At 41.2% G+C, this 16,610-nt stretch overlaps 1 protein-coding gene across 2 annotated transcripts in view; it reads left to right on the top strand.

Moving 5' to 3' along the window:
- man1a2 (mannosidase, alpha, class 1A, member 2) overlaps positions 1–16,610 on the top strand; it is a 103,332-nt gene that overhangs the window by 21,840 nt on the left and 64,882 nt on the right. For both annotated transcript variants that reach the window (XM_029530874.1, XM_029530873.1), the window contains one exon: positions 871–1,132. In XM_029530874.1, the coding sequence (XP_029386734.1) occupies positions 871–1,132 (262 nt within the window). The remainder of the gene's footprint in view (positions 1–870; positions 1,133–16,610) is intronic.

Genomic DNA, 16,610 nt, shown 5'->3' on the forward strand with positions numbered 1-16,610 from the left:
TAGTCTACACTTGTCTTCTTTTATGGAGCTGTTGGGACTTGGGGGGGTCATCATGTTAGTCATGTGACGATTAAAGATTATCTCAGCAATAGAAATTCAATACAATCTACTTGTTGTTTTTATTGTGATATGAAATGTTTAATGACATGCTTGGTGGTTATTTAACTGAGCACACACTGGATCAAACAGACCGGAGTGTTGTGTGTTGACGTTTGCTTTTTAAATGTGTTAATTTCCTCTGACTCGCTACTCGAGACGCTGCGACCAACAGCCCGTGATATTTGTCGGGGTGCTGGCTTCACGCGAAGCAGGTTAGAACGCCATAGACGGAGCAGGAGGTTGATCACACTCGCCCCTCACCGACTACCGTGCCTGTCAGATTGGTTTGTCACTCGTCTGCAGCCCGCAGCGTGAAGAAAAGTGGTTGAGGAGAAGAGAGTAGAATTAGATATACAAGCACTTGGAATCTCTATAAAAATGGAAATATTATGAGTTCCCCAACTTCACCTCCATTACTTTTTGACCGAATGATAGACAGTGGTGGGAATGTGCTCTATAATGAGCCAGAGCCTGAGGTGAAATTTTGCCTTATAATCGCAGTAGATTTTTCATTCAGTGGTTCAGTGTTTGCTCTCCAAGTTCATTTTTGATTAATTTCAAATAGAAATCCCTCTGCACACCTTTATTCCCCAAATGTCTCTTTTTTGTGTGTGTTACCATTGGTTAAAATTATTCTTTGCATGGAAGCCTCCTGGAAGTTGATAAGTACCCGAAGAGAGTAAAGAACAAAAAAGCTAAGAAAAAACAGAGAAACGCACCTCACCTCCTGCGTTTTTTTTTTCTTTTCTCTTCTCCCTCTGCTCCCTACAGAGAGGAGGAGGAGAGCTTGCGGGACAAGATTCGGGCAGATCATGAACGAGCGCTGCAGGAAGCGAAGGAGAAGCTCAGAAAGTCACGTGAGGAGCTGCAGGCTGAGATTCAGACAGAGAAAAACAAAGTGATGGAGGACCTGAAAAAGAAGGATACGGGGCCTAAACCCTTGCCGCCTGTCCCCATGCCAAAAGTGGCGGGCGTGAGCGATGGAGAGCCTCCGGAGCCTGACGTCAAAGAGAAACGTGACAAGATCAGAGAGGTAAGATGACTGTTTGTATTTTATTTTGTCAGATGACATGTTTCGTGGGTGATTTACGTAGTAAGGCTGCTGCTCACCGCGCCCATAACATGAATTTGGTTTAGTTTCATCTGTCAGCAGTAGCTAATTCATTAAATACAAATTATCTACACGTGGTAATAAATAGCCTGAAAGTGTCAACAGTGTTAGCAACAAGGAGCTAACTCTGAAACTTTCCACACTGCCCTCCTGATGCAAACCTACCATTTGACTGATGTTTCTGTCTTTTCTCGTGGGCCTGGCTACACAATCTAAGGACTCAGATTTAATCTATCAGTGCATGAGTGCGTAATCACGACCACTATTTCACATCCTTCCCAACATTTCAATGTGCCAATCAGATGATCTAATTTGTAAAATGAATTGAATTAATGAATTTTATTAGACAGCAAATAGCCACAAATTTTCTGTTGATTTGATGTGAAGAGTAGGTGCCACATTCCAGTGTGGGGCATTTGGCCCCCGACAGGATTTGGGGCATCAGTACCGTGTGCTACTGTCCTGCAGTAGACGTGGGGTGAAAAGTTGTGGCGTTGTCTCTGCCGCAGTTGAACTCCCTGCAGCATGTGTGTGTGAGGGCCGGTCTGAGTGTTTCTGTACTGTACATCAGAGTGCACTTCTGCTCCACGCCGTCTATGTCAGCGGCAGCTTTTATTGAAGGCAATGGCGAGCCAGACGGTCAGTGCCCGTGCAGAATGCAGATGGTGCTATCTGGTCCTGCTCTCTGTAGACACTACGCCAACCCCTGCCCACCCTACCCCCACCTTTTTTCTTTTTATTTTTTACATTTTTTTACAAGTTCCCCTGCATAATTATCTCATATCGTCTCTCTTGAAACAGCACTTGGAGTCAGACCACTCACTGCACATGGGAGCTGGCCTATTCACTCCCAGCCCGCCTTTGTCTCTAAATGTCCCTTTTGTTCCCTTCATAATTACCATTCTGAGAGAATGCCATACACTCCCAAATGAGCAAGAAAGTAGCAGCTGTATGGGCTGCAGCACAGCACACTCCCCTTTCTCCTGATTGCCTTGTGATACCAAGGAGAAATCATAATCGCACACTGCAATACAATAGTGAATCGGAGGCTGGAGGCTGCAGGCAGCCATTTGGCCTGCATTTTGATGCTGCCCATTCAACTCCCGCATCCATCTTGTCGTTGTTTATATTTGATGTGAAAGAAATTCAAAAGCACCAGATGTTTCCTGTTCAACTTGTTACTTTTTCTTGATTTATGTCTATCAAAATGTGCTCCGTTGCTTCCTGTCTTAATGATTTCAGGTAGATAAAATAATCCATCTGGATATATTTTTCCAGTTCTCTAACCGTGAAGGCCGTTCTGCTCTGTACCTGTCGTTCCCTATATCTCCAACTGAAATGGTAATGAAAAACCTTATCCTCAAAGCCCTTCCCTCCTATACTTCTGTAAATATAGGTAGTTATTTCAGTTATTGATTTTGGCCGTGCAGAGGTGTTACCACCTTCCTGCTAAGTTCTCTATATTTATATAAAATCTGCATTTGCCCCAGATTTACAGTTCTTGAGCAATTGCTTTGTTATTTGACAATCCTGACAAGTCGGAAGGATTTATTATTATTATTATTATTATTTTCTTATATTTGTTTTGCTTTGTTTTTTTTTTAGCTGTGAATAGCATGTGGTCTTAAATATAAAGGCATTAACTTTTGGTGATGAATGCCATTTACTGTTGTAACACAGAAATATGTCAGATCAGGGTTAGTCCTGCAATTTTTGTAATTATTGTGAAAAGAAATCCTGTTGTGATCTGAGTTGGGGTGGCCAATTTTCAGTGAAGAAAGGAGAGTTTTGTCGGGGATGGTAGCAAACAAACATTTTGTTTTGGATAATGACACATAGCCATGTTGGAATCAGTAATATTTGGAGTAATTGATCAGCTCTATTATTATTTTTTACAGATATAAATTTTCACATAAAGAAGGCTGACATATAGAAGCAAATATATGTTGCAGTCTATTGTATTCCATTTCTTCTTCATATGAATTCTTCTAAGTTTTGGTTTCTAACATTACTTTAGCTTTATAAATCAGTTTTATTGTATCTTATTGTCAGCTTTCTCACTTGATTTGTGCTTTTCTTCGTAGCTTATGAGTTATCTGTGAAGCACTTTGAGCTGCACCACACTGTATGAAAAGAGCTACACAAATAAAGTATGATTGATTGACCGTTCACGCTCCCATTCACACCTTCACCACTTATCCTAATGTGAATGTCTTTGGACTGTGGGGAGGAAGGGAGGAAACCAGAAAAATCCCCAGGCATCTGAATCCAGAATCTTCTTACTGTGAGTGTACTCGACTCGCATCACCGCGCCGCCGTGTCCCAAACACCCACTGCTAAAATAATCTGGTGAATTTGCTCGACTAGGGTGCCATGATAAGCGCCTTTGCATCTGCACTTGAGCATCTTGGTTGTGTTGACTGCGGAGCCTGTTCAGTCCAGCTGTTCTGGTGAATATCAGGACCAGCAGGGAGCTTTTTGTTGCTCTGTGGACCGCTCATGTCCCTCAGGTCCTTTGTTCTCCCAGAAACAGAAATGGACTTTGTTTCTGTTTTTCCCCGAAAATATGTAGTCCACTGAATGCACAGAGCGCAAAACCTCTTCTCCATTTTCACCACTTCCATTAGCTCTGAGCTCGGTGCACCTTTGGTATTATCCTAATTACACAACCTGGACATCAGTGGCCATTAAGCCTTTGTCTGTAGATAGAGAGCGCTTTAGGGCAATAAAATAAAATTAATGGAATGAATTTGACTATTAACTATAGTCAGATACAAAATACATTTCCCATAATGGGCATCCTCTTCCTGGAATGAATTTAATTAAATTGTAATACATTTAATTTGTCATTTGTCTTTAAAACTATGTAATCACCCAGTCTTCAAGGGAGGAACGTGCAAATGTTGCTTTTAGTATCATTTGAAGATAACAGGATCAGTCGAAATGATCCGGCAGCAGTAATTGGACAAAGTTAGCACGGGCAGCAGCAGCCTTGGCTGCGACTGGACGGTCGGCTTCAGAAACTCAAAGCATCGTTAATGAGTCGTTGAAGGGAAACGACTGACTAACTTTAATTGGCAGCTGATTAGTGCTAATTGCAGGGCAGGACAGACTTTAACAGAGAAGGCTCAGATCTGAGTCTCATGGCATGCTCATCAGGCACACAGTTTGACGACCGCAGCACAGACTGCCAACTTGGCGCTGCAGTTGCTCAGCCGTAACTGGACGAAGAGCAACAATTGGAGATTTGCGGCAGACACTGAAGAGGGTAATTGTTTGTTTCCCTTCAGAGCTGAATACCACGGCTGTAAAGCCTAGATAAATCGATGGCCAAAGCAGTGTCAGAGTCAAAGTCACGCAAAGTCAAACAAGTCAGATTTTATTTATACAGCAAAAATTACTGATCATATGCTTCCCTAAAGGAGCTTAGCAATGAAGGACACAACACCCTTGTCCACCTGAAAGTGAAGAGGATGGACAGACATGTATGTTGAGTGTGCGTTGTTCTAAACCTCTGAAGCCTCTATCTGAGAGGACGTTGGCTGACTCATATGGGCTTTCAAAATCTGGACCAGGACACGGCGACTTCCTCTTCACCATGAGGATCTGGAAAGAGGCCTGACAACACTAACACAAGAGGAGGGAGAGCGGGGCAACAAGAGACGAGGAGGACCAGATCCAGAGACTCTGGACTGAAGCACTGGCAGCTAGGAGACAGAGAAGGGTCCCAGGACGGCTGCTGCTCCAGCACAGACAGCCTGAGTGAGGAAAGGGAGGATCAGCTAGAGATGGGCATGCAGCCTGGATGCTTGAAGGAACAAACAAAGGAATTAGGAATCACCCTCAGCCACGTTGCATAAATGGCTCATAAAATCATCTCTTTTCTTAAGCATGGCCGAGTTTATTTGTGCCAAACATTGAGCACTTTCCGTCCTCAGACACCACAGTACGTTGATTTCACCCGATTCTGACCTTCATGATACAGCCATTCCTTGGTTGTTTTTTGTAGCGGACTTCTTTTCTCTTGAACTTGAGTTGTGACAGAGCGACTAACTAATTTTTTACCAAGCAGTTGTAGTGTTTGTTTTAGTAAAGCTCGAAGCCTCACGATCCACCTGGTAAAGAAGTGGCGTTTCCCCACCGCTCCCTTCTGCTGGAGTCATTATGTGTACGTCTACACATAATATATGACTCCATATGGCAACAGGACACACAGCTGCTAAATGTATTCCAACAGCAACCTTTAAGAAAGTGGACTTTGGGTTTCATTCCATCATTAGATGCTGCTCACTGTTTACAACATACATAAAGTGCCGAATATAACCAGTGTGACTAATGCTGCTCTCACTTTATGTCGTTCAGATTGTAATTATGAGAGGGAGCAAATGTCAAGGAAACAAAAGACAAAACATAAAAGAGATATTGAATTTTCTAGATAAAAACACTCTGAACCAGAGTAACCAAAGAAAACCTGGAGGAGTTTCTAAGGGAAAAGGGAGCCTGTCAGTCAGAAGCAGGAGTGCTGGCACCAAGGAGAAATTGAACAAAAGAATAAAGAAATATTAGGAGCTGAGCAGAGAGAAGTTTTTATTGACACACACCTTAGATCTTTCAAATTCATTCGCACTTTCCCCCTTTTTTTTTTTTTTTTTTTTTTTTTTGAAGGTTTTTGTCATGAGCATTCGAAACTTGCTGTGAAACTGATTCCAAGGACCTGGCACATTCTCTGTCGTCTTATCAAATTTTCATCGGCATGTTTGAAGTACCTACGCTGCTTTGAAACACTCCTTTCCTCTTTTCCTCTTCTCTTGTTCAAAATTAAAGCAGGGAGAGAAAAATACTGACCCTGAGTCAAAATATTTTCGTACATTTCAATTTTCCTCCTCTGTTTTTGTTTTGGACAGCGTGTTTAGTCATGATCCCCGTGTAGCTCTTATCAGTGTTATTGTTTCAGTTTTCTTTTTTATACAGTCACTCACTCATTTGGTTTGATTGCTTCTCCGCCCCGCTTAAAAATAATTTAGCCTGCGTCCTTCCCTCCGGGTTCGATGCCCTCGATGCTGTTCAATGGGGGAGCTGAGACGTCCTCTAATCTTTCCTTCGATTGTTTCTCTGTCTTAAATGTCCAATGACTCAAAGAATTCATTTGGTCAAAATGTGACCAATGAAAAAGACAGTTCATATGATTTCAAATAGATTTTCTGATAAATGCTAAAAACATTTTTTTTTTATAAACAAAAGACAGTCTGTATTGGAAGACGATGAATACCATCGTGGATTGCACTGCTCCCTGTTGAGACAGATAACCTTTCTGAGTGTGTTTTCGTATTACGAATCTGTATTTCCCTCCATAAAGCTCCGTTTTTGCTCCGACTTTGCTGTGAATGTACCTCAGTGTACACTTCCACTGATACTGGAGCTGTAACAGCCTTTTCAGCATCAGTGCTGCTCATAACACCACCGTGTGTGAGTTCGCTCTTTATCCAGCCTGGTTTCCTTTCGCAGCTACTTATTGATGTTAGGAATCAGGTTTTCAGGAGGCAGCAGCACAAACCAGCTGTGTTCACAGACAGCAGCGTTGACCTCCAGTTTAACCTCTCTGGGATCCAGAGTGAAGCTGCTGAGGAGCCTTCCACCTGTCTATTATCTAACCAACGTGATGTGACTCTCCTGGTCAGACTTGTATAGAATTGTATTGATGTCTATGTGAAAATGGCCCAACTTCTTCCTTGATCCTTTAGCTTAGTAAGCATTTTCCTAACGGGTCTTTTTCAAAACAATACAATGTTTATTTTTTGATGGTCACATTTAGAGGAAAACAATGTAATGTAATAAGATAGTGTCATTTTTTTCATCTTTTCAAGAGGTCTTTAAATAAATATTTTCAAGCAAGTTGCTAAAACATGTAGGTGGTTCTTTGATTTTTATCCCACACAACATTCACACAGCACACCTTGCTCTCAGTATAATGGCAGTATTTTATGTTGATAGGTGATAGTTAAAGCTTTGTAGGGGGAAATAAAATCAACTCACCTCAGAATCCCGAATCACTTTGAAACTCTTAGAAAGATATTTTAAAATAGCATTGGATAGCGTTACGTCATACTGTTGTTCAGATGTTTTTAGATTTAATGATTTGATAATTAGCTCTGCCTCACAAAGATGAAGTGTTTTGACCGGTAGACAGTAATTGACTTCATAGAAAAAGCTGCAGACATCTTTTCTGCTTAAAAAAAACATGCATATCTGATTAGAACAGTTACAGAAAGGCCAGTTAGCCAAACTGTCAGCAGTCTTTGATTTGCAGCCCAGAGCCAAAATACTATGCTTTGACCTTCCCCTGCTTTCCTTTTTTTCTTACTGAGGAACAAATGATTTTAAATCTGACATCCTCCTATTCCCACCCTGAGCTTTGTAATGTCTGACAGCACGGCAAACCGAAAGCCTAACGCTGTTTGACAGGTGGGAAATTTCTTCATAAGACAGAAGTTAGGAAGCAGCTTAATTGTAGGGCGGGTATGTTTGTCCGCTCCAATTAGACCTCAGGTGATGGAGGTGGCTGCAGCAGAAGATCACCTTCATCTCCTGCTGCATTTCTAGACAAAAGAAAAGCGGTTATATCGATTATCTGTATTATTATCGTTGGGCAGGATCACTGGACTGATGGCCAAATAAGTGTTCACAGCTTTTTCTGCCTTATCTTTACCTTGACTGTTAGACTTTGTCTGTATATCACAGATTAATAGGATGGTCTTCCTGATTGCAAAACTGCAAGAGAAGGAAATTTAGCATGCCAGGCAGGAGACGTGAGCTCTCAATAAGTCCAAGAAATGGCTGACAAACAGAAAAGTGGAGGGACATCCATGTGTGGGATGTTTACATTTTTATGTGGAATGTTGGATTCTGACTAAATTTAACATATCAAAATGAGGAGTAATTTGTCACTGCTGTAACCTTTTGGTGCTGAGGGAGAGCTGATGTTAGATGTGGGAGTGAAAGTTTTCAGCAGTAATGAATATATTTCCTCTTCTCCATCATTCTCCAAATTTCCACCAGCAGCCAGAGAAAGGAAACGTAAGATGCTAAATCCTCCATGTCATCGAGCGTGAATGTGGCAACACAAAATATTCACAACTTGACAATAATTACTAGGTTTTTATTGTGAAGTAGCTGCAGCTTTATCGCACCTTCGTCAGCAATAGCAGAAGCTCTTTACTGTTGAGTGCTGAAAGGGAGGATGAATGTGGGACCATCAACACATTTTACTGGTTTTGTTTTTCTATGGAAACTTTGAAGTTTCTTATTTATGGGTGGCTATCCACAATCATATTCTCCTGACATCAGAAAATATGATGTATGTATGTTTGGTACAAAACCCAACAAAAAATTTAATGCAAATATAATCAGTCCAACTGAAATCACAAAACAATCACAATGTGATGTTTGTTCCCCGCATAATACAGCTGAAATGCTTACTGAGTTATCACAATAGCTTTAAATCAGATATGGTCTTGATATCAAATCAGAACTAGGCCTTTTTTTTTCTTCATTCATGTTCTGCCTTACGTTTTCGGTTCACATTCGACAACATTTTGTGATGATGCCAGGACTGGTTACCATGGCAAATATTAGTCAAAGGCCGGACAGAATATGGCGTAGGAGAGGCCTGTGGTTGTTGTAGTCCAGTGTGGGTGTGCTGGTGCAGCCTGCAGACCTCTGCTCATGTGGAGCTCTGGTTCTCTAACTCCACTGGAACTAACAGCACAAATTTCGAGGATAATTCAGTGGCTGTGTTTGGTAGTAACACTCAGAGTCCCTCATTAACAAGGAAACACTCTCATGACTCAACAGTTCACTTGCCAAGTCTTTCATTGTCCTAAATATCTGCCAGTTATTTTATTTTATTTTATTTTATTTTTTTTTTAGCAGAACAGAATGTCCATGCGCAGACTTTGAAAGACTCAACTTCCATTTTCATCTGCTGAAAATTATGGCACAGTAATGAGCGATGAATCATGGAGAGGAGAGGAGTGGAATTGTTTTGGATGGTGGTGGTGTCGTCGTCTTTGTGAAATTTCTCTGCTCAGTCTCTTCTCTGGCTTTGACTCAGTGACAGAGTAGTAGTAGTTCATCTGCATGTCATCATTCAAGATGTATATTTTGAGTCCAGTATTTTTTAATTTCTTCATTTTTTAATTTAAAGATTTGTTCATTTCTTATTCTTGAGGTGTTTCTTGTACACTATCATTTTACTCAATAATATATATATTATATATATTTTTTATATACTTTTCTTTTTAATTTCTTTATTATTTCTGGTTGTTTATATTTTTATTGCTTCAATTTGTATTTCTGGGTTCTTCTCTTATACTCTGTTTTTACATCATCATCATTATTTTTTATTTCTATGCTTTTATCTTTTTAGTCCTTTTTGTTTCCTCAGTGTAACTTATTTAACGAAAGCATTCTTTCAGTTCCTGTCATTGTTGTGTTTTCATTACTTCATGCTCTAAGTTTAAATCGGGGTGTATCTCTCGGTGTATCTTCTTTCTTCCGTAAAAAAAACTTTGAGTTGTACTTTCGTATGAAAAGTGCTGCACTTATTGATTCAATTATTTCCTTATAATCAGCTTCAGAACGCTGACAACAGTTTTAACAAGCCTTTGTGCCGTTTTTGACAAAACACATTTAGCGTGGCCTTTTGTTATTTGCCCCCACAGGAGAGAAAAAAGAACATTTGAGCCTTGGGGCTGTTATGGAAAATCGGCAGTGTAGGAGTATTTGGAATATGAGATATGTTTCGTTTTCACTTGACAACATTTGGTTTAGCGCATTTAAAAATACAGTGTGTTAATGTGGTCCTGTATGGGAGTCAGGAATACTGATAATACTGGTTTGAAAAGGTTTTTGCCAAGTGAAATGGCCTAGTCTGAGAGTAAATAGAGACTGCAGCTTGTGTTTCTCCATCTTACAGCACACATCCAGTTGAGATCTTAAAGACAAACTGAAACTACTCAAAGCAACACACAATTGTACTTGCACTCAGAATGCAGCCTTTCTAAGATATTCTGCACTAAATACTTTGGCTGACTCATCTCCTACCTTTGAGAAAGGCTCACTGTGAAAAGATGATGTCTTAGCTCCTGAGCAAGGTAATTGTGATGTTACACAGGAGGCGATGACTCACGCACTCACCTTCAGCTCAGATCTGTCCCAGTAAAATTCTGAAAGACAGTTCACACGTTAAAATATAGCTTTTAAAAACCTTCTGCGAGGTCTTTCGAAAAAACATATCAACATACTTTTAAATCCAGAAATTAACAAAACTGACATGAGAGCAGTGGATTGTTAGATGTATATGTCGGCTCGATACATCACATGGGTAACAGTATCTGAGCCTCTCATTAAGAAGTCTTGGCTTGGAAGCTTTATACAAGGATCTTATGGAGATTCCTTTACTGTGCTGATTTCACAGGGAATTTATTACCACCCTGTGCTTAAAGTGCCATGAATGTATTTAGATGTCACATTCCCACCACCCTCGTGCATCTTCTGAAAGACCCTCCATCGAGCCAGATGGAAAAGCCTCCATGAGACGCGTTGAAAAGGAGATGGAAAAAGTCGAAGGCGGGCGGACGCTCCGTATCAGTCAAACTCACTCTGCAGGTCAGCTCACAGCAGCACATAAGTTCAGCTCGGCTCTCTGGCTCCCCAAACTTCCAAAAGCTTTTCACTGTGTGCCTCTTCTCTGTGAGCTAAGCTGGTTTTTAGATTTTTTTTAAAATTTTTTTAACCCAAACAATGGCAAAAGTAATGGCCTTCCTCTCAGCTGCTGGCTCAAAGGGGATTTATGAATATTTCACTGCCCCGTAGTTGTCTGTGTCCGTACATTGTAATTGTGTGTGTGTGTGTGTGTGTATAAGACCGAGGTACATCAGGGAGGACGGTGCATGAATCATAGCCGTTGGTCCTTTGGGAAAACGGCTGAGGGCAGATTGTGCTTCTTTTCTTGAGCAGGCAGCAAGCAGGAAATTGGCTGGCACTGTGAAGGTCACAGCTCCTAATAGACTGCGCAGTTTTGTTGGACATCAAGACGTAGGCCAACCTGCCAGGTATCAACTGGTGGTCGCTCCCCACCACCAAGTTGTATTAAATTTTTAGTGCTGTGTGTAAAGTATGAATGTGTAATTACCTTTAGAGATTCTTTTGTTTATTTCAATATGCTGTCAAACAATCAAAACATGTGTGGAGTAGTTTTAATGAAGCCTCCCTGAAGTGGTTACCACAGATTGACTGTTAATTTGTCCTGGTAGATCCAGATGCAGCATGGAGCACAGAAAGATTTCTACACAATAACAGTTTAGTAAATATATGAGCAGAGATGAAACGGTTTATAATTGTAGAAATGCCCAACGGTTAGTTTTAATGATCACTTTTGCAGTAGTTAATTACTCTGCCTAATCAAGTCATACACAGCATCGAACTGAAACAGTCCTCCAGTCATTTCCAGCACAGTCTGTCAATGTTGCATTGAAGAAGACTTGATACTGGAAATGGAGCATATCTAACCAAAGATTCAGGAAATTCAACAGACAATAAACCAGCAGAACAAGGACAATAAGGACTAAACTAGGCTCAGAAGATAATGAGATGAGATGTAAAGGTGTCGATGGATGGGCCCAGCTGATAGACATCGGCAGATTGTGTCACAGCTGGTGGGCTTTGGTGGAGAAAGCACCGTGATCTCTGTGCTGATGGTGCCCACTGATTAGGAGTCTAGATGTAGTGTGGGGGGTTAACAGGTCTGTGATGTAGGCGGTCGAGGGCTTTAAAAACGCACAATAAAACCTTACAATCCATCCTAAAGCAGAATGGGACTGTGTGGACAGAGGCCAGGAACAGGGTTTATGTGAACCCTCAGACTCGTCCTCCACTGCCACATGGTCGCTCAGTTTGGAGGACTTTGGTCCATGCTTAGAAATCTTTTTCCAACCCGATAAAATAGAAATACAAAGACTTTTGGGTGGGCTGACCACAAGTTCATCAAAACAACCGCTGGCTTGCTCTTCAAACCCAGCAACATATTTGAGGCTTCGCTTTTCAGTGGCAAGAAAGAGTTCATCTCCCTCAGACTCTGACCTTAGTATTACGGGCCCACTCCTGGGCCGCCACTTTGCTCCAGAAGTGAGCTTGAACTTATAATGTGGCATAATTAATAAATTTACTGCAGCCGCATAGAGACAAGACCTTGTAGAAATAAGCAGATGGCTGCAGAAGGATGTGATGGACGTCGGCAGTGACAGCGGTGTCTCTTCCCCAATCTTCTCGGGCGCAGGACAGGACAAGCTGTGATTGATTGAGTTGGTACTGAGGTCCTCACACATAGATACCACATGTGATCCTGAATTTGAATGTTGTTGGTGTGTGTAAACTGGGGAGGGGGGCGCATGGAGAAAAGTTTCCTGATGAATGATGATGCTTTGCGTGACTCTGGAGTCACCTCCAGACTCCCAACATGTCCCGTCCTTACATTAACAGATAATAACAAGAATAGCATCGCGTCCAACAAGTCCTCATGCTTTAGACTGTAACATGGTAATGGTAAAGCTCACTATCATTCCTGCGTAGTTTCAGTTCATATCAGTTTAAATAAAGAGAGACGTCATATAGTTATAATAAAGTAACTCACTGTTGACCAATACACAATAATCAGAAGGTCCTGTCTTTTGAAAACAACACAACAAATTAATGGTACTAGATACACAATAAAATTGGTAGTTATTGTTAAGCAGCAGTGAGATAACATGATTTAGACACGCCATTTATAATAGATGCTAATTATCAGCGTCCACTTCCCTTTATCACGAAAACAAAAGGCAAATGGGCCAAATGAGCAAGAGCAGTGAAGAAAATGTGTGCTCCATCCTCAGTTATATCGAGGTGCAGATAATTAGAACTGCAGATACAATTATGGGCAGACTGCAGGGTGACAGATTTTGCCAGAGGTGGCAATTGCGGCAGCCTCTCCACACACATCCAGGAATATGAGCACTGACACTGTGTGTGCCCCGGCTTCAACACAATTAGCACTTTTGGTGGGCTGGAAATGGGGCGAGACCCCACAGGAATTAACAGGTGGCAAATCTAATGAGGAAAAAGTAACAGGTATTAATGTTTGTAAAGACGTTATGTGACATGGACATCAGGCCAGTATTGGTGTAGGTAACTCAAACACCTCTGACTGTTTGAAAACACCTCAGTGGTCCTGTCACTTCTGCCTCGAAGCCAAAAAGGTGACGGTTTTGCGTTTATTTGGAAAGCTACTGTGAGAGAGAGGAAAGTCGGGAAGGGAGAAGGTGAATAAGATGCATTAAATCGCTGCAGGTCGGATTCAAACCAAGACTCCTGCGGTCAGGATAAAGCCTTTCTGGTCTATATGACTTTTCGAACGCACCATCCGGGTTTTCGGCAGTGTTAAAACACTTATAGACACAAAATAACAAGAGTGAGTGTAGATGTACATGAACATTTAATGGACAAGCTTTTAAGTAAAGAGGTAAAAACACAGGGCTCACTGCATGTGAGCAGCAGAGAAAGTGGATCACAAACACACAAACACACACATACACACACATATATATATATATATATATATATATATACTGCTGACAGTTTAATAAGCTCTCAGCCATTAATGGAAGTCTGCCTTCAAAATCCAAATCAAAGACTATGAAAACTTTAACACTTAATAAATTTATCTCTGGGCAATAAATAATTTCTGCTTCTGCATGTAAATCACTTCCTATTGAAATTATGAGGGGAAAAGATGAGAAAAAGAGACATTACAGTATTATAATATTTAAAATATACCCTTATAAAGAATGTATGTCAAGCCTCACCTTGAGGGTAAAAGAGCTGTTTCAATGTGTAGTACGGCAAAAAAAATTCTGTATTGATTTCTCTCTTGCTGCCGTGTTGGTCGTCATCTTTATTTCATTTTTCTGATCCATTTGCTTCAGAAAACACAGATCCACCAAAAACTCTTTTTTTTTTTTTTTGTTTGAGCAAACTTAATGTTGCTTATTTGTGCGTTTGGACCGAGTAAAACAGTTTCAATCCAAAATCTGCAAATTTGAAGTCTAGAGAAACCACACATGAGGGATTTTGGATTATGCGTTAATCACAGTATTGGTATTGGCAAAAATGCCATCAAAAGCTTAATTAAAGAAACAGACCATGCTGTCAATTTATTGACAGTTCATAAGAGCTCACGCCACAGCAAATTGGTGAGTAGACATTTGGAATTTAAAAAGGGGTATTTTACTCTACTGCTTAATTAATATCAAGGCCTTAAAATGATGTGAAAAGCAGAGAGTGGTATTTCCAAAGCTTTCTAATATTTGTGGAAAGGATTACAGTGATTCCAGCCCTGCAAGCAGCTGCCACAGAAAAGATGATGAATCATGCACAGGGACAGACTGTATTTGTGCATCTGCGTTACTTTGGAGAGTTGTCATGGTTGAACAGGCTGTCTTCATCCTACACTGCAAGTTCCTGGTTGGCCGTCATGCTCCACAGTACCAGATGTAGTAATTCACCGTGAGTCCTTGCTGACAAGAGGACTAACTACTAACAGGGTGTCGCAGCTGAATATGACCGAGGAGCACAAAGCGCATGTAGGATGAGAACCTTTGAGAACACGGCAGAACAATATTAATTGCAAAAATAACTTTCCTGGTCTGGTTTTGAGAGGCAGGCACATAGTATTGTATTCAGTTTGGTCTAAATATACTGCTCCAGATATTTTTTTTGTATCAAACTACAGACATTACAGCTGCACGGTCTCAAGGGGTTTAGGATATTTTCCGGCTAACAGCTTGGACTCGGCTCAAAGCGAGTCGTTTCCCACAGAAAACAGGGACTTGAGTGACTCTGTGTTGTTGGAAACCAAAATACAGACATGAGGTCAGCCTTACAGGACGGGAGCAGGTGAGAGAGACCGAGGCTGTCGGTGAACTGTTCAGGAAAACGTGGTGAGCCTCCTCCAGAGCTTTTGGCATTTGAACCTCAAACTCCCAATCTAACACAATGCATATTAATTTACTCCTACACCTTGAAGGCAGCCCATGCTGTCAAGTGCTCCATGGTGTTAACTAGATCTCAGTAACTGTGTGGGCAAACTGAACACAGTGGTTCAGTGTACTTTATCAGTCATGGCAACATCAGATACTTGAAAAGAAAGCAGTCCACAGTTATTAGTCTTAATTAATAAATAAATGTTATTGGAGCATTCGTCTTGCTGTCTCCAGTGTCACATTTTGAGTTGTTTTCCCCGCTCACAGTGATCCATGAACTATCCGCCTCATTGTTACTGCTTCTGCTGAAAGCCTGTGCCGGTGTAACGCTTTAATAGCACTTTAATTTGTGGCTTGTATCTGAAAGTGCTGAACAAGAAAATGCATCATTTTATAGAATTTCCTAACTGCTCAGATTTAGCAACAGCCGGCTGTAAACCCGGAGCTAAAGTAAGCTATAACAGAGGTGGGTCATAACTGTCTGCAATTTTTGCCAAAACGAGAGCCTTTGGACGTTACAGAGATCCATTTGGGGTTTTAACATGAGAAATATTTATTGATGCAGGTTTATCTGTCCCTTTTAGAAATCAGGATAGTGCTGAGTTTAGCTCCAATGTTTTTTTTTTTTTTTTTTTTTTTTTTTTTTAACAGTCAATTAGCAGCTTAGTTATTGCCAATGAGGTTTGCTTTTAATTGTGAAATGAAGCAACCCCTTTTATGCCACTGCAAACCAATTTCCTCCAACCTGTCCTTGTGGTTCTCTGTGATGGCGAGAGGTGGCTGTCAGAATCAATCAGAATGTAGTGCCTTAATGTTCAATTAGTATTCCAAGGTCCTTTAAATAAGCAGTTTGTCAACATTGTCAAACTCCCCAAGCTGTCGTGCTCGTCCTTGGCATATGGGCCAATCAAAATTTGATAAAGCATCCAATCAACACGGATCACAGGGAACCAGCCAACGCTTAAGTGTCCATGTCACGGTGTGTATTAATTTGATTTATAATCTGCGGTGTGTGCATGGAGTGCGTCACGGAAAGCCATGAGGCCAAGAACACAATGAAGCTCCTGGCCCTTGTCTTTATTAGCTTGGCTGCCTGCCTGTTCGGAGAGCGAGGGTGAGACAGAGATAGAGATGGAAGGAGATCTGGATACCCATCCCCACATGGTGGCATAAAGAGGCAGACGGGATGAGGCATAGCTTGGTATGTTGGTATAAATAAAACCTTGCGATTGATATTTGGAGAGCTCCTCACCAAGCTGCTTCCTGATACAGTCGGCCAGCCTGCTTGTTGCTGACAGCTTCTTCAAGGTGCTTTTCAACCTTAA

This window comes from Echeneis naucrates, chromosome 21, assembly GCF_900963305.1.
Source record: "Echeneis naucrates chromosome 21, fEcheNa1.1, whole genome shotgun sequence".
Taxonomy (NCBI): Eukaryota; Metazoa; Chordata; class Actinopteri; order Carangiformes; family Echeneidae; genus Echeneis; species Echeneis naucrates.